This window comes from Gopherus flavomarginatus, chromosome 14, assembly GCF_025201925.1.
Source record: "Gopherus flavomarginatus isolate rGopFla2 chromosome 14, rGopFla2.mat.asm, whole genome shotgun sequence".
Lineage (NCBI taxonomy): Eukaryota > Metazoa > Chordata > Testudines > Testudinidae > Gopherus > Gopherus flavomarginatus.
In genome coordinates this window covers 16,773,512-16,799,578 of record NC_066630.1, presented here as the reverse complement: position 1 = coordinate 16,799,578, position 26,067 = coordinate 16,773,512, and the positions used below count along the sequence as shown (strand labels likewise).

General features: G+C 38.8%; 1 protein-coding gene across 3 annotated transcripts in view; it reads left to right on the top strand.

Moving 5' to 3' along the window:
• Positions 1-25,469, top strand: part of CDH11 (cadherin 11) — a 99,771-nt gene extending 74,302 nt beyond the window's left edge. For all 3 annotated transcript variants that reach the window (XM_050923185.1, XM_050923184.1, XM_050923186.1), the window contains 11 exons: positions 104-508; positions 1,862-2,156; positions 4,447-4,566; positions 5,114-5,281; positions 7,977-8,164; positions 11,295-11,548; positions 12,563-12,699; positions 12,892-13,013; positions 13,848-13,965; positions 22,704-22,955; positions 24,152-25,469. In XM_050923185.1, coding sequence (XP_050779142.1) covers positions 281-508; positions 1,862-2,156; positions 4,447-4,566; positions 5,114-5,281; positions 7,977-8,164; positions 11,295-11,548; positions 12,563-12,699; positions 12,892-13,013; positions 13,848-13,965; positions 22,704-22,955; positions 24,152-24,648 — 2,379 coding nt within the window. In that variant the 5' untranslated portion in view covers positions 104-280 and the 3' untranslated portion in view covers positions 24,649-25,469. The remainder of the gene's footprint in view (positions 1-103; positions 509-1,861; positions 2,157-4,446; positions 4,567-5,113; positions 5,282-7,976; positions 8,165-11,294; positions 11,549-12,562; positions 12,700-12,891; positions 13,014-13,847; positions 13,966-22,703; positions 22,956-24,151) is intronic.
• The last annotated feature ends 598 nt before the right edge of the window (positions 25,470-26,067 follow it).

The window sequence follows — 26,067 nt, the reverse complement described above, 5'->3', positions numbered from 1 at the left end:
TGTTGGTACTAGTTTCATTTTAAAAATTGCAATTGGCTTATAATTATCACTTCTCAAAGACAAGGGAAAGACTGACACTGTTCTACACACTTCTTTCTTTCAGCAATTAAGCTGGGAACCTGCAGATCATTAAAGTGATGCACTTAATGAAAGGTGGCATCCTATATGCAGAACATTACATCTAAAATTTTCCAGTAGCTCCAAGGTTCTTACTTCAGAGGTGGCTCTGGGTGGAAGGAGTAGATTCTCGAATACTCCTGTGCCTATAAATTAACCAAAAATGAAGGAGGACAGTTGTTTACATGCTGCTCTTATCTGCCTGAGCATGCTATATTATAGCCATGCCATGTCTACAGAAAAACTTAACCCTTTAAGGCCATCACTCCATGGTCACCATGAAAAAGGAAAAGAAGGGCAAGTTCTGCATCGTTCAAAAAGAGGCTGGGTGTGGAATCAGTTCTTTGTAATAGAAGAGTACACAGGACCAGATCCTGTACTAGTTGGCAAGGTAAGAAATGTATTTTATTTGTATTTTAATAGTTATTATTTTCTGCCTCATTGCGGTGAGAGCTGCTTTTTTCCTCTAGTATTTTTTTTCATACCAGCTGCCTAATCAGCACCCTCTGAAGCTTCTGGTATTAATCATTTCATCTGTTGCTCAATAAGAATCTGATCCAAAGTGTATTGCAATCAAGGGGAGTCTTTCCATTGACTTCAGTACACTTTGACTTGAGGCCTGAGAGCAGTAGGTTGAAACCTTCACTGCTAGGACCAAAAAGATCATTTGCACAACAAGCCTGATCCCCAAACTGGCCACTGTGTCCCAGTAAATCATCAGACCATTCTTAATTTTGGTGTCCAGTCAGTAGAGCAGAGCTCTCACCATTGTAAGACTAGCCTAGAAAATACCAACTTGTGTAAAAGTTCTAAAATAGTGGTTAAAAATAGATTTCAGCTGAGACACCAAAGTAAAAGAAAAACGTAAGTGTATGTCTACAAGGCAGCTGGGAGATGTGAATCTCTGGGCATTTAGACTGACAAGTTCACTAAAAATACTGAGCTCACTAGCACTAGCTCACTAAAAATAGCTGTGTGGCATAAGAAGCAGCTTGGCCAACAGGCTTGGACTTGGGTGGCTAGCCTGAACCACCGCTTGTGCCACGTGGCCATGCTGCTGTCTTTAGAGGAGAGCTAATGCAAGTCTGTCTACCTGCTCTGAGAATTACAGCTCCCAGCTGCAGTGAACACATACTCCAATTGTATATCTAGATTTTAAGATATTACTCAGTAAGATTAAACATGTTAGACTGCATTAGATATTCTGGGCCTGACTCTCCTCTCTGTTACACTTATTTTACCGCCTCCAAAGTCAGTTGGGTTATTTTAGCTTAAGACCGGTGTAATAGAGTGGAGAGTCAGACCAGGGAGGCTCTATGTTTTTTGCCGCTCCAAGCACGGCAGTCAGGAGGCCTTTGGTGGCATGCCTGCGGACAGTCCGCTGGTCACGTGGATTCGGCGGCATTTCTGCGGATGATCCGCGCCTTCGGCACTCGCTGCTGAATTGAAGCTGCGGGACTGCTTGCTGCTATGGTGCCTGGAGCCGCCCCGGGTCAGACTCACTGAGCCAAATTCTGTTATCAGTTTGTTGATTTAAGTGTAAGTTAGACATGTGTAAGCAAAAGCAAATCTGGTCCATTGTGCACCTGACTCATGAAACTGAAGTCTGTATTAGTCATGAAAGTTAAGAAAGTTGAGTCAGCAATGGCTAGACAGTAATGTACAGTAATTCAATTACTATTTTAATGGCTGGAAATACAGTGTATACTGGTTTGTTACAATATTTATGTTTATCGTTTTATAGCTTCATTCAGATATCGATTCTGGAGATGGAAACATTAAATACATTCTCTCAGGTGAAGGTGCAGGAATCATTTTTGTTATTGATGACAAATCAGGGAACATCCATGCAACAAAGACACTGGACCGAGAAGAGAGAGCTCAGTATATTCTAACGGCACAAGCTGTAGACAGAAACACTAACAGACCTTTGGAACCACCCTCTGAATTCATTGTGAAAGTTCAAGATATAAATGACAACCCACCTGAGTTCCTACACGAAAACTATCATGCAAATGTGCCAGAGAGGTCCAATGTGGGTAGGTACAGATAAATGCATACCGGTTTACATTTTTTGGAGTAAATTACATTGACAGTGAATCTTAGGTAAATCTAACTAACATCTTCCCAATGTCTGGAAGATAAAATGTATTCAGTTCCTCTATTAATCAATTAAACATTTATTGTCATTTGCTCTAATTAGTGGAAGGATTCAAACTCTGCTACAGTAAATCCAGTATTGTCAATGACAAGAGATCAAAAATCTTGAGTCAGACCCTTACAAGATCACAATCAGGAGACCAGTCTCAGAAATCATGAGATTTAAAAGCAGCTATTAAACCATGTATTTTAATCTGTCTTTTGATTTTTTTAACACTGCCTCTGCTCTTTTGGAAATGTGTGTGTGAGAATTTCAGATTGAAAAGTCAACCTTTAATGCACACATGCCTTTCTATGGTAGCTCAAATGAAGTCTCAGTGTGTGCATATTGAAGGAGAATTAGAATAGAGAGGATGCAGAATGGTGTTTTTTGGTGTTTTTTTGGGGGGGTGGGGACTAGTCTATGTAAAGACTCATTTCAATATGATTTTGTGATGCTTCTGTTATTAGTATATCAAAAGTATCCCTTCAAAAATGGAGAGCTAGGGCAGAAAGAAGGCATCCCTACTAGTTGGAAAAAAAAGAAGCACTTGTATTAAGTGGTTATACCCAAGATAACGCTTAGTGGAGCGCTCCATGGTGTGATAAAATTAAAATATGATGGAAAAACCTAAATCATACATATTTAGAAACATACTGTAGAAGGCCTATAAAATTGAGCTGAGAAATGAACAATGAATAGCCTCATCACAGAGAGCACTCCCTCTCTGTATCAAGGTTTCCAGTTATTTTTCAGCAAAGATCTATTTAAGCTGCAAATGTGTACATGCAAGAATATCTTTACAACATCAACCACCTTTCAGAGCTTTCTGTCTTTCAGTGCAGTAACTATGTTTAGGCCCTATTTTTTTTTAATAATCAATACAGTTATATTCAAAATATATCAAAAATAACTTTAAATCATTCTTCTTCCTTTGTATAATTTCATAACCATATAAATATCTACACTATCCCACAATCACAATACATTTAAAAAAAAAACAAAAACAAAAAGCTCTCCTAATTAATAGTTCAAAGAGCTAAAAATTCATTTTATTTTAATTATTCTTCCTTCCCGCAGCCCCTGGGCTCCCCTGAACCTGGCAGCACCCTCTAGCCCCCCCACCCCAGTTCAGCACCCCCAGCCTCACCTCTGCTGCTCCTCCAGTTCTTCATGCCCAGGCCTAGGGGGCAGCAGCAGCATCCCCTCTCATCTCCCCTTTCCCAGGCTGGTGCGGGGAGGGGAAGCTCCACGGGGCTTTTCACACCCCTCTGCCCATTCCTAGGCTGGATGTTGCAGGGAGGAGGAGAAGCACTGTCCTGTCTGTGTTTCTCACAGAAGGAGAGAGGGAGGAGAGAGTTGAGCCACCAGGGCTGTTGGGCTCTTTGCTCCCTCCGTCCCCCACCCCTCCTCTGAGCATGATGAGCCAAGATGAGAGACTCTGCTGGCTTTCAGAAGGGCTGAACTTCTTGAGTTGGAGCATCACAAGACGAGTGCCAAAACCCTCTGAAATCACTTGAGATAAAATCATGAGAGTTGGCAATGCTACAAGACTGGTGGTTGTGGAGTCTCTGCAAGCCTGTAGGAGGATCAAGGAGTGTGTGTGTGGGGGTCCCCCGATTGAGAGGGCTAAAAAAGGTCTGTGGCACAAGAGATGCAGTGATCTACAGGATGTATAGTACTCTTCATTTTGGCTGAGCTATGTAATATAGCTGTGAGCTAGGGCATGGTGCCACTTTACATTTCTCCAGGGTTGAAATCAGCCAGCCAGAGAAGAGCTCACCCCTGCCTTGGGGATCACTACAAGCAGTGTTTCTATGAGTTTACTTGTGGAGAGTGTAGCTGTCCGTATGATGGAGGTAGTCTTGGCTGGCTGTATAATGCCAATGTAGTACAATGTCAAGGAAAACATAAAACCTGTGGGAATACTGTATATTAGGCTGTATAATTTATTAGATGGAGATGACCCATAATCCCTATCATTATTGGTGACTTCCTAGGGCTTGTATTTTCTAAAGCACAATTTGCTAAATAGACCTCAGTAATTGTTGAAATGTGTTTGTTTTGGGGTTTTTTTGCAATGGAAATAGTCACATAGAACAGGCTTCTCTATGGCTTGACTGAAATCACCTCTGTGTGGCTTTAGCAAACACGTTTACTTTTTAAATGTCCTTCCTCTTCTTTTTTAGGTACATCAGTTATTCAGGTAACTGCTTCGGATGCTGATGATCCTACCTATGGGAACAGTGCCAAACTGGTTTACAGCATTCTTGAAGGTCAGCCGTACTTCTCCGTGGAAGCACAAACAGGTATGACTGAGCCAGCCTGATTTGTTTGGAACACCATCACTTGTTCGAGTACATTATATGAATAACTAAATATTTTGGCCCAGAACCTCAGTAGCAGCTGAAGGGCAATGCAGTTCATCTGGGGGTGTGCATACAGATAGCTTTAAGCCACCTTCATTCTCTCCTTCTTCTGCCCCATCTGTTCAGTAGGGTGGTCCTGTGGCATGTATTAGCATTTGAGAGAGGTATCCCTGAGACAGGACTGTTCCCCTGTATGAGTTGCAGAGAAATGGTGTAGAAGCTCATGTGCTGGCTCTGAAGAATTACCATGGTGATACTTTTGTGGTCAGCTGTGTTAATTTTAGGGCCGCTTTCCCTGCATGGTATGGTGCATAGTGGCTAGAACCCAGGGGAGACTCTGGGCCATTGTTGCTCTACACACCATGTATGATACATCTTAAATACACTGTATAATATGCAGGTACCAGTTTTGCATGACTACAAATATGTATATGACACTCTCCATGATTACAAATATGTATATGACATTTTTCCTTTGAATGTACAGGTATTATTAGAACTGCTCTTCCCAATATGGACAGAGAAGCTAAGGAAGAATATCATGTTGTAATACAAGCAAAAGATATGGGAGGACACATGGGAGGACTCTCAGGGACAACCAAAGTGACAATTACACTTACTGATGTCAATGACAACCCACCAAAGTTCCCACAGAGTAAGTGACAAGTCCCTTAATACATAACGGTTACTACTAATTATAATTAACACTTTTGTAGTGCCTTGTATATTCAATCAAATAGTAACTAATAGTAATGAATGGAGTACCACAACAGAAATGTGAGATAGGTAAGTATTATTTTATGCTGAGTCCTTACATGATTTGTCTAGTGCTATAGAGTGAGTCTTTTTCAGAGCCAGGATTAGAAGGCAGGGGATTCCTGGCCCCATGCTTCATTTTGAAAACCATCGAACCATGTTGTATTATAAACGAAGCTATGGTGAGATCAATGTGATGTCATCTAGACTTTTATGGAAGTGAAGCCCCTGTAATTGAGACAGTTAAAACTAGGCTGTAGAAAGCCCTTGAAAAAATACTTCAGGGGAAAGACTTGCACTGTGGCTATGATGGATTAAGATTACTTAATAAGTGTTTTCGAACTCTAGTTTTTAATGCTGCAGATGTACAAAAGCCTGCTCAGAAAAAGCAGGCTCCATTTTGCATTCTGTTCAGACTATAACAAAAAACATCTTTGAGATTCTGTCAAAAATCTGATGGAGAACCAGGAGGAGTTAAAAGAATGGATCTTCAAATTCTCACCTCCAGTGCGTATCAGCAGTTTATTCTATTTGTGGAGATGTACAATATATATGGGCTTGCCACCGTACCTTGGTCTACACACTCCAGTAGGCTCTTGCAGTGAGACTAACACTGTTCTAAAGAAGAGCCAATACGGCTTTCCCTTATACAGTTCTCTCTGTTCATAGCTATTTCCAAGCTGCAGCTTAAGATAGTCATTCTAACTGTGCAAATCCACTTCTGTCTATTGATAAATATGAGTGAACGGCAGATGATCTATTTGATCTTTTTACCTCAGCTGCACCTACGCTGTCTAAGGTGTTTCTCAGGCAAGAGGTGCTTTCCTTGGCCACAGATGAAAGAGCATTGCACATCCTGCTAACAACTCATAGTTACGCTCTTTCAGCCCTTTGGCAGCCCTGCAGCTGAGTAAGCATCACTTTCTATTTCATGTATTCTTTCAATGTAAGGGCTTAATGCTGCATCCTTCACTTGTATGCGTAGTCCCACCGATGTCAATGACTGTTCGTGTGGCTACAGATTATAGGATTGGACCTTTACTCCCTTGTGAATAGTAATATCCACAGATAGCAGATCAAATAAAATTTAGCTCAATTAAATTTTCAGTTTGGTGACAAATAATGCTAGTTACTACAAGTAAAATGCATTAGTTTTTAGTTGCCAGGCTGGCTATTTGGTTTTCACATGTATTTTCATCGTGTTTGGTTGTTTATTTTAGCTCATTCAAACTCTGGGGCTGGATGGAAGTCCAGGCATGGAGCCTTAAAATTACCCCTATCCTGGAGGGGATTTTCTACCATGTAGGACAAATTGTGCTGAATTGTATTTTCTAAAAAAAATTTTCTTGTCCAGCAAGAAAAGAAAGATGTTTAATTTGCAGAAGTCTACCAGTTTAACGTATTGCATTCATTTGAAGTCTAAGTGACTTTCTGTCAATAGATCAAACTGTTATTGTGCAACCTGCTTCAATTTAGGCTCATATGTGACTGGAGTTAGTGTTTTGTTTCTGTCATATATGCCTATTGTGTTTACAGTGAATGAAGCAAGTCCACACCTGGTATATCTCACTGATGTTTCTCAAATGATACTTGAGGGTGGAGGTTAGATTTAGCCCATTATATTTTATCTTGCTACCTGTGTGCTTTCCTGAGTTTGTTCAGGTCAATGTTGATGTTATGGGTAATGTAAAGAATTCCAAAATGGTTAATCAGTATTTAGGGGCAGGTTGTACTATTTAAACTCTGGCTTTGGTTGGAAGGCACTCAGAGATTTACATCACTGTAGAAAGAGCTGCAGGAGAATTGTGCCTCAGGACACGCTATAGTGCTTGGAGCCTCCTGGTGCACAGGAGCATTGCTTACACTGCACCATCCTCGCCCTTTCCAGAGATTTGTGCCACTGGGACCCACAGAGGGTATAGTTCCCAAGTTAGGGTGGGAAAGTTTCCTGTTATTCTCCCCTTTATGCATCTGTACTGGGGCCCTACATAATCCAGCATGTACTGAATGGTGCTAAATTTCACTACTTTGCAGTGAATGCAATTTGATATTCCAAGTAAGAACCATGGAAAGCAGCAGATTTATTCTTTTAGGTGTCACAGCAGTAAGATTTTATCCAGTTCCTGTTATATAATTTGTGGCTTTTGAATGAATGTCAGTTAGCCTCCTAGGCTTCTCGCAGTTGAAGTTCATATCATGAATCATTTGAAATGTAATTTTCTCTAGATTTTTGTAATAACATCTCCAATATGAATTATAACTTTGATGTCACAATAATTTCTGCATTCTGATTGTATGATCAGTTGACCTTTTAACTCCTGCTAGAACACTAGAGGTGAAGGTAGTAATTGGGAAGGTAATTTTATACAGATTAGCAACATGACCTCAGATTTCACAAATGACCTCAATCTCAAAGTAACCTCGACCTTTATAATATAACCAGTCCTTCAGTGGATAACTCCATTAGTGCATATGGATAATTTGAAAGTTTTAAAATTTGCTGTGCTACATTTACGTGGATGAATGAAACAGGTAAAAATACAAATACTTGAAGAAGCAAACTGTGCAATTACAATTGAATGTTTTTTGCCTAGGTGTGTACCAGATGTCAATATCAGAAGCATCCATACCAGGGGAAGAAGTAGGACGACTGAAGGCCAAAGATCCAGATATTGGAGAAAATGGCTTAGTGACTTACAGCATCATTGATGGAGATGGTGTGGAGATGTTTGAAATTACAACAGATTATGAGACTCAGGAAGGTGTCGTAAAGCTTAAGAAGGTGAGCAATCCTGCTCTTTCAAGCCTATTAATATACACAACATACTTTATTTTCTTTCTCACAGAAGATACAATACCAATAGATTACTGTCCATGTTAAAATTATGAAAAATGCAATTGTGTATAATATTTTTATGAAGCTTTGATGATCTCTGAGCTCCAATTTTATTATTCTCTGGTAATGCCTAGATCCAAAATGTAAGGAAGTAACTGAATGAAAAGCAGTACTACAAAAAACTCTATAGTGAGTTTATTAATATAAAGTGAAGAAACTATTATATATTCTTTAACAGCGTTCTGTACTGATCTACCTCTTGAGAAATCAACACCTTTCACTCTTCAAACATACTGAGAATTACCACAGAAATAAATGATAGGTTTGCTTTAGTTGTTTTAATCAATCATTCATTTTCAAGTTGGTAGTGTCATAAGAATTTTAAGATAATGTGCAAAGCATCGAGGATTTGTCTGCATTTCTGATAAAAGAAATCATTTTAAATATCAATATTGCTTCCATCACATTCTACGTAGATAGAAAGAAAAGGATGAAATAGTGTGCAAGTAAGAATAGAAAGTCACGTAGAACAATGTTATATTCCCATCAAGGGATTCTGCCATTTGACCAGCTAAGATCTTTTTAAATGGTTTGTGCCCACAATTCAAAAACAGTTTCCTTGTATTACGTTGCTGAAGCCACTGCACATAGCACAATGAACAGCTGATAGCAAGTCATGATGAAATGCAGCAGCCTCAACTTCATTAGTAACAAAGCCTTGCACAACAATGAAAGCTAGCAAACATTCCCCCTGTAGTTTTAATTTATACCTTGATAACCCCAGGTCATTTTCTGTGCCCACTACATTACCAATGAGAGTGAGGTCTCAGATATGGACCATGGCATCATTGCCCTCCTCCAACACATGGGTAAGAGGAGGCTGTGCATGTGTACAAGTGAGGTTAAACACTAGGGACAAAAGGTGGGTGCAGTAATATCTTTTATTGGAACCAACTTCTGTTGGTGAGAGTGACAAGCTTTTGACCATACACAGAGCTCTTCTTCAGGTCAGAGCTCTGTCTAAGCTTGAAAGCCTCTCTCTCTCACCAACAGAAGTTGGTCCAATAAAAGATATTACCCTCACCCACCTTGTCTCTCTAACATCCTGGAACCTACATGGCTTCAGCAGTACTGGTAAATTCCAGGCACATTCCTCTTAACTCTAATGTATGAAGTCTGAAGTCCCTTATGTACTCACTCCTTTATTCTCAAAACAAAGGGTAAAATTGGAGTGTGGTGTGGGTGGACAATGGGCATCTTTGAGGTGACATGGGCTTGAGTGTGATCCTCTGCATTCATAAGGCACTTTGCTACTTTACTTGGGGGATAGGGGGAACAGGCAGGAAGCAGCATCTCATTAGTGGGAGATCATATTCCACGAACTCCATTTTGCTTTTCACCTTTTGCTTTCTTCACCATGCACCTATGCTCTGCTAGATCAAACCCCAAATGTCTGCTCTGTGTAGGAGGAATTGAGCAGTTATCTTCAGAGTATTTCTTACCTCTGACCCAGTCCTAGGTCAAATTCATAAGGGACTTGAGTAACATTAGTTCACCCTGGAACTTTTCCCAATATAGGTACATTGATCAGGGAGAAGGGGCTCTTGCAGGGCCGGCACAACCCATTAGGCGACCTAGGCAGTCGCCTAGGGCGCTAACATTTGAGGGGCAGCAACCGCGGCAGTTGGATCTTCGGCCACCCCGGTTGTCGGCAGTATTTCGGGGACGAGACCTTCCGCCAGCTCTGTCGGGGACGGCATTTCAGGGGTGAGACCTTCCGCCACCTAGGGCACCAAAAAAGCTAGCGGCACTTCTGGGCTCTTGTAAATACTGTCATGACACAGAACTGCCAGCATAACAAAGTCTCAACTATAAAAAGAGTATGCAATTGTTAGAAAATCAGTTAACTTCTAATACAGAAACACTGTCATAATACTGCATCACAAAGTGCATACCAGTGATCAAACAAACAAGCGCACACACACAAAAAATGCAAATAAATCAACACCCTGTTTTATGTATGTAACATACAATTTCCTGTCTCTTAAGCCAATACAAAAATGTTTCTTGGAGATGGTGCTTTACTTTTGAGATGGCGAGGCAGTCACTGCTCAGAATACTGATAGTTATTGCACTACTGTGATGTTTTTTGATTGCTCATTGTTTTTATAGCTCTTCGATTACTGAGTCTGCACTGCTTTTTTAGCTGTAGCTGGTATGTTATCATGGCCTGCAGTCCATTCTATGCTGTTAGCGTAGTTTGATAGCCATAGTTGGCAACTGCATCTCAGACATTTAAGGACATAACCATATTGTGGCTTACGGTACTGAAACATTGCAATCTCTCTGTGTCGGTGAGACATTGCAGGTACACCATAATTAGGATCAGTCATCAGAAGCATGGAGAATAATTCCTACCTAACAGGCTGTGGTGAGGCTTATTCCCTTCATATTTCTAAAGTGCTCAGAGATCCTTGGATGGAAGAGCTATAGAAGTGCAAAGAAAAATCTTCACACTTTCCCCACCATTACATTTGTGATATTTATTCATTAATTGTTATTTCTATTTACTTTTTGAAAAGTGGTTGTTCAGTAGATGAGTTAGAGAGCATGTTCGGGCAAGGAGCAGTAAGGAAGGGATGCGTCTGGAGCATGCTGTGCTCTGTCTATCCCCAGCTAGCAGACAGTCCCTTGGGGACAGTTGGAAGGGAACCTACCTTAGGGTGGGGTAACCAATTATTTTTTGTCAAGGTCCAAATTTCTGTGCTGCTGGAGGAATCCCCAGCTGATGAGATGTAGGTGGTTTCCTAAGCAGTACAACAAGCACATGGCATGGTAGGGAATCTGGTCCAGTATGCTGAGTTTTTTTTCTCTACTGTAGATGTAGTGGGTAGCTCCTCACTTTGACTATTTAGCACATGTTTTAAAGGCGTCAGATTTTTGAGTCTTTGCATATTAAGTGCTATGCACACATCTGGTTTATAGAGATTCTGCTATCATATTCTAAGGAACTAGCTTTTCATTTCAATGTTGTTGGCACTGTCCAACTGATGCATCATCCTCTTATTTCTTACAGCTCCTAGATTATGAAACCAAAAAGTCCTACAGTCTGAAGGTAGAGGCAGCCAATGTACATATTGATCCTAAGTTCATCAGCAATGGACCATTCAAGGATACTGTAACTGTAAAGGTAGCAGTTGAGGATGCTGATGAGCCACCCATATTTTTAGCACCCAGTTATATTCTTGAAGTACAAGAGAACGCTGCAGCTGGTGCTGTTGTTGGGAGAGTACATGCCAAAGACCCTGATGCTGCAAATAGTGCTATAAGGTATGCTTTATGAATCTAGTCCTATTGTTTATATAGAAATAAACAAGGTAACTTTTTAGTTAATATGATGTAATGGTACCTAGCCAGTTATCTTCTTTTATTTGCATGTGTCTTTTCATAGCTATTCATTTTGCACATTTTCTCATATTTAGGACATATTTAATGTATAATTTGTTATAGCTATGTCTGCATACTAACACATATTGGTCACTATTACAAGGTATATTTACTACAATATCATCAAAGACATCAATAAAGTTATAATAGAAATAACTTCGGTAGCTCAGATATTACTGTGTGGTTACTATTATCAACTGTTAACTTTTCATGACAACCACTATGAGTCTTTGCATATACATACACACACACACACACATATATATACACACATACAGTGAAAGAGATATAAAGTAGCATTTGCTATGTGTGTTTTCTGGTGTCATCTTGCTACTATTAACTAAGATATGAAGCTATTTAAAATGCTTTGTTGTCATAACACATGCTCCAAAGAGTTGCAAAGTGAATGTCTGAAAGCCATAGTAAAACATACTGTTGTATAGGAATACAGAGATGTTTAGTAAATCAATTAATAATATTAAATAATCTAGGAAATGATAAATTCTATAATGTTCTGAGTGTTCTGAAAATTAAAAGAAATAAATATGGAATAGGTGGAAAATATAAATATCTCAAAATATTCCATACAAATTAAAGGAATTTAGACACTTTTCAAAGGTGATCTTTAAGGTCTTCAAATAATAAATGTTTTTATTTTCTATACTATATAAGAACTTGACAGTGCAAAATGCCTCTGATATATAAGCATTAATAAATAATGGAAATACATTTCCATTAGAAAGTTGTTTGGTAAATTCCATTAATATGTCCATCCTGCAAGCATGCTACTGAAAAAAATATATTAAAATAATATGAAATATACTGTTGAACAAACACTGAAACATCAGTCTGCAAAGTAATTATTTTGTCTAATACTCAATTTTCATCTCCTTCAAGGTATTCAATTGATCGTCACACTGACCTTGAAAGATATTTTAGTATCAGTCCAGAAGATGGTTACATTAAGACCATAAAAGCTCTGGATAGGGAAGAAATTGCTTGGCATAACATCTCTGTCTTTGCAACTGAAGTCTGTAAGTATTCCATGGAGGATTTCAACTCAGTGATATAAATATTATACTCCTCACATTGTTTGTGGGGTATAACAGCTGGAATAATAAATAGCAGGATTACTTTTATTGGTTGTTTCTTTTTTTTTACTTTAATAAAAGTATTATAGCTTTGTTTTGTCTCCATTTTGTTTTATCTTTCACTTATTCTTATAGACAACCGACATCAGGAAACCAAAGTTCCTGTAGCAATTAAAGTCCTTGATGTCAATGACAATGCTCCAAAATTTGCATCGACCTATGAAGCATTTATTTGTGAAAATGGTCAGAGCAACAAGGTATCTTATGTCTGTTACATTCCCCTGATGGAGGAAGTTCTTTATTCCTGGGTTGGAGCTCAGTTTTGTTTGGAAGTTGGAAGCTGGATTGCTATTTTTAAGTTTTGGCAAAGGTGCCTAAGGCAAATAGAGAGGCATGTTTTTTTTTTTTACTTGACATCAAAATTGAACTGAATTAATGTGTGGGAGCACACCCATGCACACACAACATTTCAAGGTTTGAGTTTTGGCTGGCCATGGCCACAGGTGTATATCAGCAAACTTACAGTAGAAGCAAGGGTAGGAGGTAGTTTTCACAATCATAGGCACACGTCAAATATTAGAGAGAGACTCTGCCTTCTATGACAGAAAGCATAGAATGGGGCTTGCAGGGCGTAGCCCACAAATGTATCCAATCATACCCTGTGTATGTATTATCCTAGTGTGGATATTCCTACTGCTAGAAGTAGCTTGTGCAAAGGATTACCTCCAGTTGGGAGTATAAATTACTTTATTAACACTACTTTTGTTGCCTATATGTTTGCCAGTTTGGAGTGAGAGGAGGAGTGAGGTTGTACTATTTCCTCAGACCTACCCACATTTAAGCTCAATATTATATACAATATTATAATATTATATATTATAAAAACATTTGTATTGACTAAATATAGTAACAGAAATAGTTGTCTATTTGAGCTTTATACCCATAGTATATTTATAAGAGTAAATTATGTTTTTTCTTTCTTTTCCCTTTGGCTCTCAAAATTCACAATATTGAAAAAAAAAACTATTTGAATGCAATATTACGTACCCAACAAAGGCACTATTTGTTTACAAGCTACCTTTCTTTTACAGGCATTTATTACAATTACTGCTGATGACAAGGATGATGCCGCCAATGGACCGAGATTTATCTTCAGTTTACCACCTGAAATTATTCACAATCCAAATTTTACGCTCACAGACAACAGAGGTTTGTATCAAGGTTCACCATATATTAGTGTTCAGAGTAGCAAAGGTAGAAAACATTGGTATTATAATTTTATACACTATTTTCATTAACCTTGACTGATTGATTGCTTTTGAGTTTTGCAAAAAAAAGCAGAAAATATAACTGACAGTCAGAGACATTCTTTGGAATAATTTAGTGCATGTTCACTGGCCTTCAGATTCATAAATATATTTTGTAAATTACATGATACTCTGTATGATAAATGCGTTGGCATTACAGCCACAAGAACAGGCCATAAACCAAAGATTCACAATTCTACTTAGTTAAAGGTAATAGGTAGACCACAACTTTAGGACTTCACTATGACCCATACTGGGCTTGGCATGGGACCTAGGCTCAGTTGTAGGGGAAGGTATGGGATGATGTTTTTGATTCAGTTGTGTTTGTCAATATGTGGATTTCCTGCGATTTAAATATGGAGTAAAAAGCCTGCCACTGCAAGGTTGTCTGATGGGAGGGGAGTGCAGATCCAGTTTTTCAGTCCGATCCATTATCTAGATGAGGACCAGTCACAAAAATCCACCTTCTACTTCCAACCTCCAATGCGCAAAATGTGCATTGTATCCACGTTGTTCTTGTATCCACATTAGCCACAATAAGATGAGAGAAATCCTCAGGAGCAGTCTTTCCACAATCCCACTTAATCTCCCAGTGTGACACCATCAATCCTGGGCTAGCAATGTGACCCCTAGCAAAAACTGCATGGGAAGGTTCTGGATGGAGGGGAGAGAGAAACAGAACAAAGGCATATCCAGTCTTTATAAATATTTCTTTGCTAATTGCTTAATTACAATAGTGCATAGAGCATAATACATTTTTAATAATAAGTATTTAGCAAATTCATTTTAACATGGTTATTTCCCTGCAAAAGCAAAATTGTTCAATTTTACAGGAAACTGTTTATTAAAAATGAGCTTTAATACTTGAGAGGAAACTTACTTGTTTCCCAAATTCTGATCTCAGCTGCACTGGTTTAAATCATGAAGCCAGTAGAATTACTCCAGATTGACATCAGGATAAAAGAGAACAGGATCTGATTACTTACATCCAACATGAACTTTTTATCTCAAATATTATAACCAGGGCCAGTGCAAGGACGTTTTGCGCCCTAGGCAAAACTTCCACCTTGCCCCCCCTGTGCCCCCGCCCTGAGGCACTCACCCCTCCGCCCTGAGGTGCCCCCCTTGCGGCAGCTTCCCAATCCCCACTCTCCGCTCTGAGGCACCGCCCCCACCCCAGCTCACCCCTGCTCCGTCTCCACCCCGAGCACGCCGTCGCTACTTCACTTCTCCCGCCCCCAGGCTTGCAGCGCCAATCAGCTTAGACACCGCAAGCCTGGGACGTGGGAGAAGTGAAGCAGCCATGGCGTGCTCGGGGAGGAGGTGGGGCAGGGGTGAGCTGGGGAGGGCAGTTCCCTTGCGTGCCGCCACCCCCCCCTTACTTGCTGCAGGCGGCCCTCTCCGTACCCCCCGGCCCCAACTCCCTCCGCCTAAATGCCGGTGGCAACCTGGGTGGCCGAAGATCCGGCTGCCGCTGTCGTTGCCAAAGAAAATGGCGCCCCCCCACCCCCAAATCCTAGCACCCTAGGTGACCACCTAGGTCACCTAAATGGTTGTACCGGCCCTGATTATAACATTTACAAAACTTCCTGTATTATTTTGGGATGATTTCTTCCTTTCTGAACGCTGAAGAAAACTATCAGAACTCCCTGGCCAAATTTCTGATGCATTAAAAAAAAAAGTAATATGAATATTTATAGCAAGGTTCCTCAACATAGCAACTGTACACTCAAATGAAGTGGGTAAAGGACCTCAAAGAAAATATGTATTTACCTTCCTTTATTTAAAAAAGGAAAGGGGAAAAAAAGGAACATAAAATTAGTTTGAAGCATATATTTTAAAGAAAAATAAGTAAATCAATAAAAAGAAAATGAAAATGTGCTCTTTTCCTTCTAGACTGTGTTTCACCTTGAAAGATATTCTAGGGGCAGTATATCAACAGAGGCTAGAGTGCATAGAAAGATAATGGACTAGCCTTTCACCTTTGGAGACCTAGCTTCAAGCTGAGATTAGCAGAGAGTTTGGTAATATCAGCTAAATCTCTAATGGATATTAGTGTGCATCAGAAACCCACCACGGTTTGGCACCATTTGGCATAACTTGCAGTTTATTTAAGAGAGGTTCAGGACTAATATAGCAGGGGCATCCCATGTCAGAACTGAGATACATTGAAACAGCTTCAGGGGGAAGTTAGCACAGTCTCTGGTTTGAGCCAGTTCTATTACTCCTTCATTTCTACAAGCATCAAAGTCATCTTTCTTTCTTTTTCTTTTTTTTTTCTTTTAATGAAAAATTCAACCCAGATAAAAAAGGGTTTTATAGTGGAAATGCAGATAGTCCAGTGAATACACTGCTTTTATATGACACTACTGCAATACATTATTTCAACAAGACAATGTTGTTTTAGGTCACTTAAATCTCTGTCCACATAATTTTCTTTTAGAAAGGATACATAGTATAATGAAATCCTTCCTTCATTTTTTCTTTTTCATACTTTGCTGTCTCTCCATCATTTTCATACATTCCTTAATATATTCATGTACATTTTATAAGACAAATTGAACAGAGTGGTTAATTGAACTCTTTTCTGATTAAAAAAGTTAGAGTTAGAGATGTAAGTGAACAGGTTAAAATTGTAAGCATGTCTAGATAGTAAACCTTTTCAGAGTGTGTTACAATTTGCAAGTCAAATAACTTATGTAATCATTTAAAGTTTCTTTTTTCATTTGTAAATCAGGATAATCTTTGTATCATGCCACCTCTTTCATAGGGAATAGCTAGTTTCAAATAAAAAATGGCTGTATTAACTTTTGGAGAATAGTTAATGAAAACTCCAATGTTTAGGTCTATTACAGAACTTTAAAGTGAATACAGTCCTATAATTATAATTTAATAGAGTTTTTTTCTCCTGACTCCTAAAAGTAATTACATATTGCAGTAATCCAGAAAAAGTAATCACATTCTACATCCTATTAAAAGCCTTCTGTGTTACCAAGTTTTTCAGCTCAGGGTATTTTCTCTAGAAAACATGAGATAATGGGGTATCTCATGCTGTGATAAAGCACTTTTGCTCTGAGTGTTTACTTACATTATACCCTGTAAATAAACAGTACCTCATTTTCCCAGACTATGTATACGTTTGGTGTCCAGTCCGACTTCCGCTGAAGTCAGTGTGTGTTTTGAAATTGCCTTCCAAAAGAGCAGTAGCCAGTCCACGATATTTAAAAAAAGAAAAGAGCGACAGATTATTAATAAATCATGTTTCCTTATTTTCATCCCCACTCCATCTTGCCCTGAGGTACTGTTAGGCAGAGATTCACGCTGTGCAGAGTCAAGCACAAAGGCAGTTGGTCTGAAACTGGTGCATTGGCCTTATGCTGTGCCCTTGTCACTGATGGGATAATGTTCTGGAATGCCCAAATATAAGAGACGACTTTTGGAAGACTCATGGTCCAATTCTACTGCTTTTATTTCAATGGCAACATGTTCTGATCTTCAGTGCCACACGTCTGATCAATGGGTTTTGAGGCCCTCATTAAAAGACATGGGCTCCAGTGCAATTCTCCTTTGTTTCTTACCATAGAATTTTACCCAGTAATAATCCTTGCCTGATGAGATTCTAGGCAATTACAATCAGAAATCTGTTTGGTCTTCCCTGCTCTGTCAACACTTTCACCTCTGGTGCAGCAGCTCGTAATGCTCACTCTTGCAATAAGCTTCTGTTGTCAAACAACTATTTGCTTTTCTGGGTGTGCATAGAAACAGCATAATAAAAACCAAGCAACAGCTACCTTCATGGAGAAAGACAGTTGGAAAGTTTGGGTAAGACTGCAAGAAGCAAAGAAGAAAATCAAAAATGGAAATATAAATATTGGTGGATATGATACAATTTTATCTGTGAATACCAGCCATTTCACAAAGAGCATTGGTGATCTAGTCACCTGAAGTAATATCTAGCTAGAGGGATTCTCCAGGAAATAGCAACTGGAAAAATGAAAACATGTTATTTTCCAGAATGGACTGCAAAGGTATTTCGGATGGATGTTTTCTTCCTTCTGTAACATGTTGTGGCACATTGTAGTCCTTGAAATTGCCAACCAAGCAGCTGCAGTATGGTTCTTGCAGAATGGATATTTAACGTCTCTTGCTCGTCCTAATACCATTTACCCGGATTACAGTTAGGCTTTGTTTTGGAATCAAAGGGCATGAAAATGATGAAAAAGCAAGGATGAAAATATTACCCTGGATTACATGTTGCCTTTGTTCTGAGACGTTAAGGTTTTGTTGTCTCCTATGGACATTATATACTGGATATGAGAGTTGGTCATAGAGTAGAGCAGAGGAAGAAGTGACAGGTAGTGGACTTAACAATATTTCACACGGTGTTTTTGAGTGGCTTTCCTTTTTATCTGTCATTTAAATGGGCATCAGAGTTTTCCTAAATCCCTACTGTGTGGCTCTCAGTATAGTTTTGAAAACTGTTTTGCTGAGGCATTACTATATCTTTGAGTTATTTTAAGCATTCACCCAATTCTTTTATGAAACTTGCAAATTCCAAATCTTTGCTTTTGACCATTGGTCAAATAAGGAAAAACATACAAGATTGCCTAAATTGTCGGAAACTTAGTTACTTCTTACTTAGCAGAAAACAAGCAAACAAGTCTAAACAATTCACATTATGAAATACGTGGGAAAGGAAATTTAGGCTTGCTTGGGTTAGGCAGATCTGTTTTGTAATTAAATTGTTGTGATCTTGGCATAAGATAACCAAATCAGAAAAGTAACAGCACAATCGGGTGTTATCAATTGTCAAGAGTTTTGTTTGTGTACAGAGTACCATTTTGACATTTGCTGAGGTTGGAAGCAGGGCTCTTAAAGTCTCTTCTGTCTTGTTTCTGGAATCTCTGGGCAACTGTGTCCACTGCAGGAGAGGTAGCCCTGTGTCCATCAGCCTACAAGCTCTTTCACCATGAAGATGATTTGACATCTTGTGAGCTTTTATTTGGTTGTTTGAGAAGAAATGGACTATTGTTCCTAGTGTGAAAAATACTGTACATTAGACTAATATTAGTGGATACTTTTTTAGACTAAAAAATGTAAAAAGGAGTTAAACAAGGCTGATACACAGTGGATGCCATGTTTCAACTAACAGCAAATTGTTATGACCACACTCGAACCCCTTGTAATTTGAAGACTATTACACAGACACTGCCACCTATAAAATGATAAAACTGTAAATATTTAGCAGCACAAATGGGTTTTGAAATGGATTGTATAGTATCTGCCAAAGCTACAAATACAAAAAAATCAGACCCCTTGTATTTGTACATCTGTATTCATGATTTTCTTCTTTGACAGGGTAACTGTGGATAGGGGGAATATGGTGGACATAATAGACCCGGATTTTAGCAAGACTTTTGACACAGTCCCACAGGACATTCTGATAAGAAAGCTGGAGGAATGTGGGTTCGGTGGAGCTACTATTAAGTGGATATATAATTGGTTAAACAATAAGTAACTATTAATGGAATGATAGCAAATTGGAAGGCGGTCTCAAATGGGGTTCCACAGGGATCTATTCTGGGTCTGGTGTTGTTTAGTATCTTGGTTAATGTCCTGGATGTAGGAATAGAGAGCATACTGATCAGATTTGCAGATGACACAAGGCTAGATGGGATTGCCAACATTTTGGATGATAGAGCTAAAATTCAAAGGGATCATGATAAATTGGAGAACTGGGTTACAGACAAAAAAAATGAAATACAACACAGGCAAATGTAAGGTGCTACACTTTGGGAAGAAAAATGCATAAACAGAGAATGGGGGATAGCTGGCTTGGCAGCAGCACAGCTGAGAAGGCTTTGGGAGTTGTGGTGGATCACAACCTCAACATAAGTCAACAGTGTGATGCTGTTGCAAAAAGGGCAAATGCAGTGTTGAGTTACATTAGCAGAGGCACGGCATGCAAGTCATGGGAGGTGGTAATACCACTCTGTTCAGTGCTGGTTAGGACTCATCTGGAGTACTGTGTCCAATTTTGGTCACCATCGTATAGAAAGGATGTAGAGGAAACTGGAAAGGATCCAGGGGCAAGTGGCAAAGATGATCAGAGGGATGGAATGCAAGCCACATGAGCAAAGACTGAAGGAGCTCTATATGTTTAGTTTGGAAAACTGTTTTCCATTGCCACAGAGGGCAGAACAAGAGGCAATGGGTTCAAACTACAGCATAGGAGATTTAGATTAAATCTCAGGAAAAGCTTTCTAACGGTAAGAATAGTAGGACAGTGGAACAGACTGCCTAGGGAAGTCATGGAATCTCCTTCACTGACGAGTTTCAAAAGGAGGCTGGATAGCCATTTTCTTGGAGGATTTAGACACAACAAATCCTGCATCTTGGCAGGAGGTTAACTATATGACCCTTGTGGTCCCTTCTATCCCTATGGGTCTATGGAACCATGATCTTCTCCATCTCAAGCAAAACATTACCACCCAGTTACTGTCAAAATTCAAAAGTATCATGCTGTTTTGTAATGCAGTCAGACTTCCAGAGAGCTGGGGTGAGGTCCATATCAGGTCCAGATATGTTCCTAACCTCCTACAGATCCCTACATATCTACCAGGTTTGGGGTTGCAGCAAACATTGTCCAACACATGGGACAATGTGAGGTGATTTCCACAAGGAAGTCCTCGTGGAGATTTTCTTCCAAAAATTCCCTCTGCATAGGCTTTGAGTGTAGGAGGCAAGATTGTGCCCCATTAGGTCTAATTTATTCACAGGTTTCTCTGGAAATAACATTGGTCAGCTCATTAAAATAAGTTTTATGAATGGATTATTCTGGAATTTATGCTGAGTTTTCAATAGGAAAAGGGTTAGTCTTTGTACCGTTCTGCTGTATCCCGAAGCAGCAGCAAAATGGATGCCACAGAAGGTGACTAACCTGTCCTGATTAAGAAAGAAAACTAAAAGAATAGTCCTATTTTCATTTTTCTTTCTTTTTGGAAAAGTGAGAAACAAAAAACGAAGAGATTTGGGCAAAGTGAGATCTGAGCTGAACATTAATCAATCTAAACTTTTCTGAGGATCTGAAAAAGATGGATGAAATTGCTTCTTCCACTCACTGCAGTGTTTTTGAGTTTTGAGTGTCCTGGGTCTGGCAGCACAAGAAATGTCACAAAGAAGCACTGTGCTTGTTTTTCATAGTATTTACTGTCTGACCAGAAACAAGAAACACTGGAAATCTCATAAGAAGGCCTCTTTTTACAGACTCTCCTGCCTAATTTTTTTGTCCTAAGGAATTTGAATAAACATTCAAATGCTTGGGTACTTATCCAAACTGAAACTTGGATAAAGAGGAAAGTAAGAGGCAAGTTTTCAGTGTAAAGTATAGCTCCAAACCCACTTAAAATTGTTAATTTTTGAGCATCATTGTGTAATTCAGTGTGTATGTTCAAACATCTTGGGGGGGGGGGGGCACAGCTCAGTGGTCATGTTGCACTCCCCATCAGTACCCGGCCCAGGCGGGGAAACTAATGATCCAAGCAGCAGACCAAATTCAGTGATGAACCTTGGTCATGTGCCAGTCAAGGCACATTGCACATACACTAAGAAGCATCTTATATTAATATACACTTTCAAGCTTTCTGGTTTCTGGGATCAAAGCACACTGAGGAGATATTGATTGTCAGCATATTGTTTACTTAAATATGTTCTAGTGAAATGGCCATGTGGAATATCAAGGACCAATTCTGCCATGATATATTGTGTGCATTTTCCTTTGATTTCAGTGGGAATTGCACTCTTATAAGTGTCTTTGGGCAACATCTATATAAAATCGAATCCTTATAATCTTAAGGGGATAGTCTGAGTAGAAATAATCTGATCCTAAGGTCATGGAAGTCAATGTAAGTCTTGCTTTCCACTGACTCCATTGGTTTTGGGTCAGGCCCAGAATTAGCATAGGTACAATTCTACAGATGTTTACTACTTGGCATAGTGCTTAGTACTGTGAATTGCCCAATGGGGTCCATTATGGCTACTCTTTATACTGAGCACCACAACCAGCAGTAGTTGTTTGCATGATCGGATCCTTTTTTTGTTGTTGTTTTTGTGTGGGTTTTTTGGTCACAAACACTCTTTTTAGCAAGTACCCGCTGTTGCAGAAAACGTGAATTACTGGTGTATATGTTCCTAATAATCTAAGCATTTGGCAGTATCTGCAACCTCTTTTAAAACTGTCATAAATACTCTTGCCTTATAAATAAATGCCTTGATTTTCCTTGTGGTGCTGTATTCCCGTATGGTAGACAATGAAAGGGTGAACAGAAATAATAAATGAGAATAATTTATGCAGGAAAAGAAAAGTGAAATGCAACCAAGAAGGGCTGGGGGTGCACTATACTCCTTGTATTTCATATCCCGCCCTGGAATAATTTAAATAAATAGGGCAATACTGTATATAGGAACTATGATATTTAATTTCTCACATCATTAGAAATGGGACAATCAATTTACTGTATATAAATACAGCATTAAAACTGTGAAAGCAATTGTAGCAAAATGTAGTTTCTCAATATTTATGAAGAAGATGATTCTGAGAAGAAATTGAATGATTAAAGATTGTCTTGTTTGTTTAAATAGATAATACAGCGGGTATTTATGTTAGACGCGGTGGCTTTAGTCGACAAAAGCAGGATTTATACCTTCTTCCTATTGTAATAAGCGATGGTGGAATCCCTCCAATGAGCAGCACCAATACCCTCACTATTAGAGTCTGTGGCTGTGACAGCAATGGCTCCATGCTCTCGTGTAATGCTGAAGCTTACATCCTCAATGCTGGACTTAGCACTGGAGCTTTAATTGCCATTCTCGCTTGCATTGTGATTTTATTAGGTAAGGAAACTCCCTACCTATTTATCTGCTTTTGATGATATTGCAACGTTAACCCTGACTTGGCCACGTTTGACATACTATATGTTCCCTCATAAAGATGAACTTATTTAGTATTCTTCACTTCCCTTTCACTAGAGCTGAGACCCTGAGTAAGCCCAGGTAAAGTACTCTATATAACAGACTCCATGCACAAAGTTTTTGGATTTTTGGCCTTCGCTGGATGACCCATTGCTTATTGAGGTCTGCCTGAAATAATAATTCATGCCAGCTCTTTGCCTTTAACTTCCCTAGTGTTGAGGGAGAAGTAAAGACAAACTGATGACTTAGAAGACCTGCCATTGAGAGAAGAGCTGTAAAGCACCATACATGTCCTGAGTATTTAGAAGTATCTATATAAATCACTAGATGACTCTATAAGGCAACATTTATTTTAAAAAAATGAGTGACAAGGTCATATTTGCCTTTGTCCCTTCATCTATTCATGTTATCAAAGATAAATTATTAAAATCTGGAGCTAGAATAATTCCTATTGCATTGTGGCAGCAGGGTGTGGAATTAGAATTCAGTGTTGGGTGTTGCAGGACAGCAAAGGTTCATTTCTACCTTGCAGTCATGCAGTTGATTGGGCTTCATATCTCAAGAAGGTACACCTTTCTTCTGAATAGTTGGCTTCCCATATAGTCACAGATCTGTGATGACTAGAAATCTATTGGTGTGGTACACAAATCAAAGCCTTAAAGTAATCATAGAATATCAGGGATGGAAGGGACCTCAGGAGGTCATCTAGTCCAACCTCTGCTCAAAGCAGGACCAATCCCCAGACAGATTTTTGCCCCAGATCCCTAAATGGCCCCCTCAAGGATTGAACTCACAATCCTGGGTTTAAGCAGGCCAATGCTCAAACCATCAAGCTATCCCTCCCCTCAAATCATATAATAAGCACTGGTATCCAGCAACAAATGGGCCCAGTCCAAAACTTTGGCTCTGAAACCCCTCAGAACTAGGGAAATATCCCATCTGTATCCAAACTTTGTGTGTCTCAGCCATCAGGAGTAGCTAATAGTAAATGTAATAATTATGACAAGAATGTGATATGCATTAGTCACTGTGTGATCTTTCTCTTTAGAGAAAAATCATTTATAAAAATAGATTTTGTTTGGAAATTAACCCAACTTACATTCTTATTTTTTCTGTAGTCATTGTAGTGTTATTTGTAACACTGAAAAGGCAGAAGAAAGAACCTTTAATTGTTTTTGAAGAAGAAGATGTCAGAGAGAACATTATAACTTATGATGATGAAGGTGGTGGAGAGGAAGACACTGAAGCCTTTGACATTGCTACTTTGCAGAACCCTGATGGCATCAATGGGTTTATTCCTCGTAAAGACATAAAACCCGAGTATCAGTATATGCCAAGACCAGGGCTTCGGCCAGCTCCTAATAGTGTTGATGTTGATGATTTCATCAACACAAGAATACAAGAGGCTGATAATGATCCAACTGCTCCTCCTTATGACTCTATTCAGATCTATGGCTATGAAGGAAGAGGCTCAGTGGCTGGTTCACTTAGCTCGTTAGAGTCAGCGACAACAGATTCTGATTTGGACTATGACTATCTACAAAACTGGGGACCTCGTTTTAAGAAACTAGCAGACTTGTATGGTTCCAAAGACACTTTTGATGATGATTCTTAACAATAAAGTTACAAATTTGGCCTTAAGAACTGTGTCTGATGTTTTGAAGAATCCAGAAGAAATGTAAGCAGGTATTTTTTTAAAAATCAAGAAAAGGCTCATTTAAACATTTAAGTTTGACAAAGAGGATTCCTTTAATAATAATGAAAAGGACATAAAAGTGGTAAATACTGTGAAGTACCTTTTCTTACAAAAGGCAAATATAGAAGTTGGTTATCAACTTCACTAGAGAAAAAAAACCACTTGTGAAGTACAAAATATTTAAGGGAAGGAAAATTCTAAAAGTGAACCTACAAATGAGGGAAATCTTTTATGTATTATGATCATCTAAATCTTTTATGTCAAAGAAGCTTCCACACATTAGAAAAAAGATAACAGTTCTGAGCTGTAATTTCGCCTTAAACTATGGACACTCGTATATGTAGTGCATTTTTAAACTTGAAATATATAATATTCAGCCAGCTTAAACCCATATGATGTATGTACAGTACAATGTACAATTATAATGTCTCTTGAGCATCAGACTTGTTACTGCTGATTCTTGTAAATCTTTTTGCTTATACTTTCATCTTGAACTAATACGTGCCAGATATAAAACTCTGTCTTGTTGCAGTGGGAGGCGCCCTATTTCTATGTCATTTTTAATGTATCTATTTGTACAATTTTAAAGTTCTTATTTTAGTATACATACAAATATCAGTATTCTGACATGTAAGAAATGTTACAGCATCACACTTATATTTTATGAACATTGTACTGTTGCTTTAATATGTGCTTCAATATAAGAAGCAGACTTTGAAATAAAATGATTCTTTTTTTAATTCTTGTTTTGGTTATTAAGCATTTAAGAAAACATGTAGTGTTTCTAATGTTCCATTTATAGTTCTAACTAATTTACTACAATTGTGACCTTTTAATAGCCCTATTTATTATGTGTTTGTAGTTGGTTTATTGCCTTGTTAAGTGATTATTTAAAATCAAAGATGTTTTACAAATGTTTTTAGATAAGAATCTGTAGTGTCCGGTGAACATTTTGTACCCTCTCTATCTACAGCTTGTGGCTGCTCCCAGAGTATAGTAACACCTTTCACACAAAATTATTGTATTCTGGGAGTAAATTAAATTTAATCCTTTTAAATATTTCCCATGTAATATGTATTTATCTTATAGCCTAGAAAGTCCATGGATCTCAGAAACAACTTCATATGAACAGGAGTGCACTGTACTTACGGTATACTCCTCACGTGTTAATTATAATATCTGTACTAAGCTCTGCAAGTTGCTAAAGACTTAAATCTGACCCACTTGAGCTAGTAATTCCCTAAAGACTGTTCTACCTGACAATTACCTTACCTGAGCATTAATTATGGTTCTGGTACTTAGAAATGTTTTTAGTTTACTTCAGTAGAATTGCCTCAT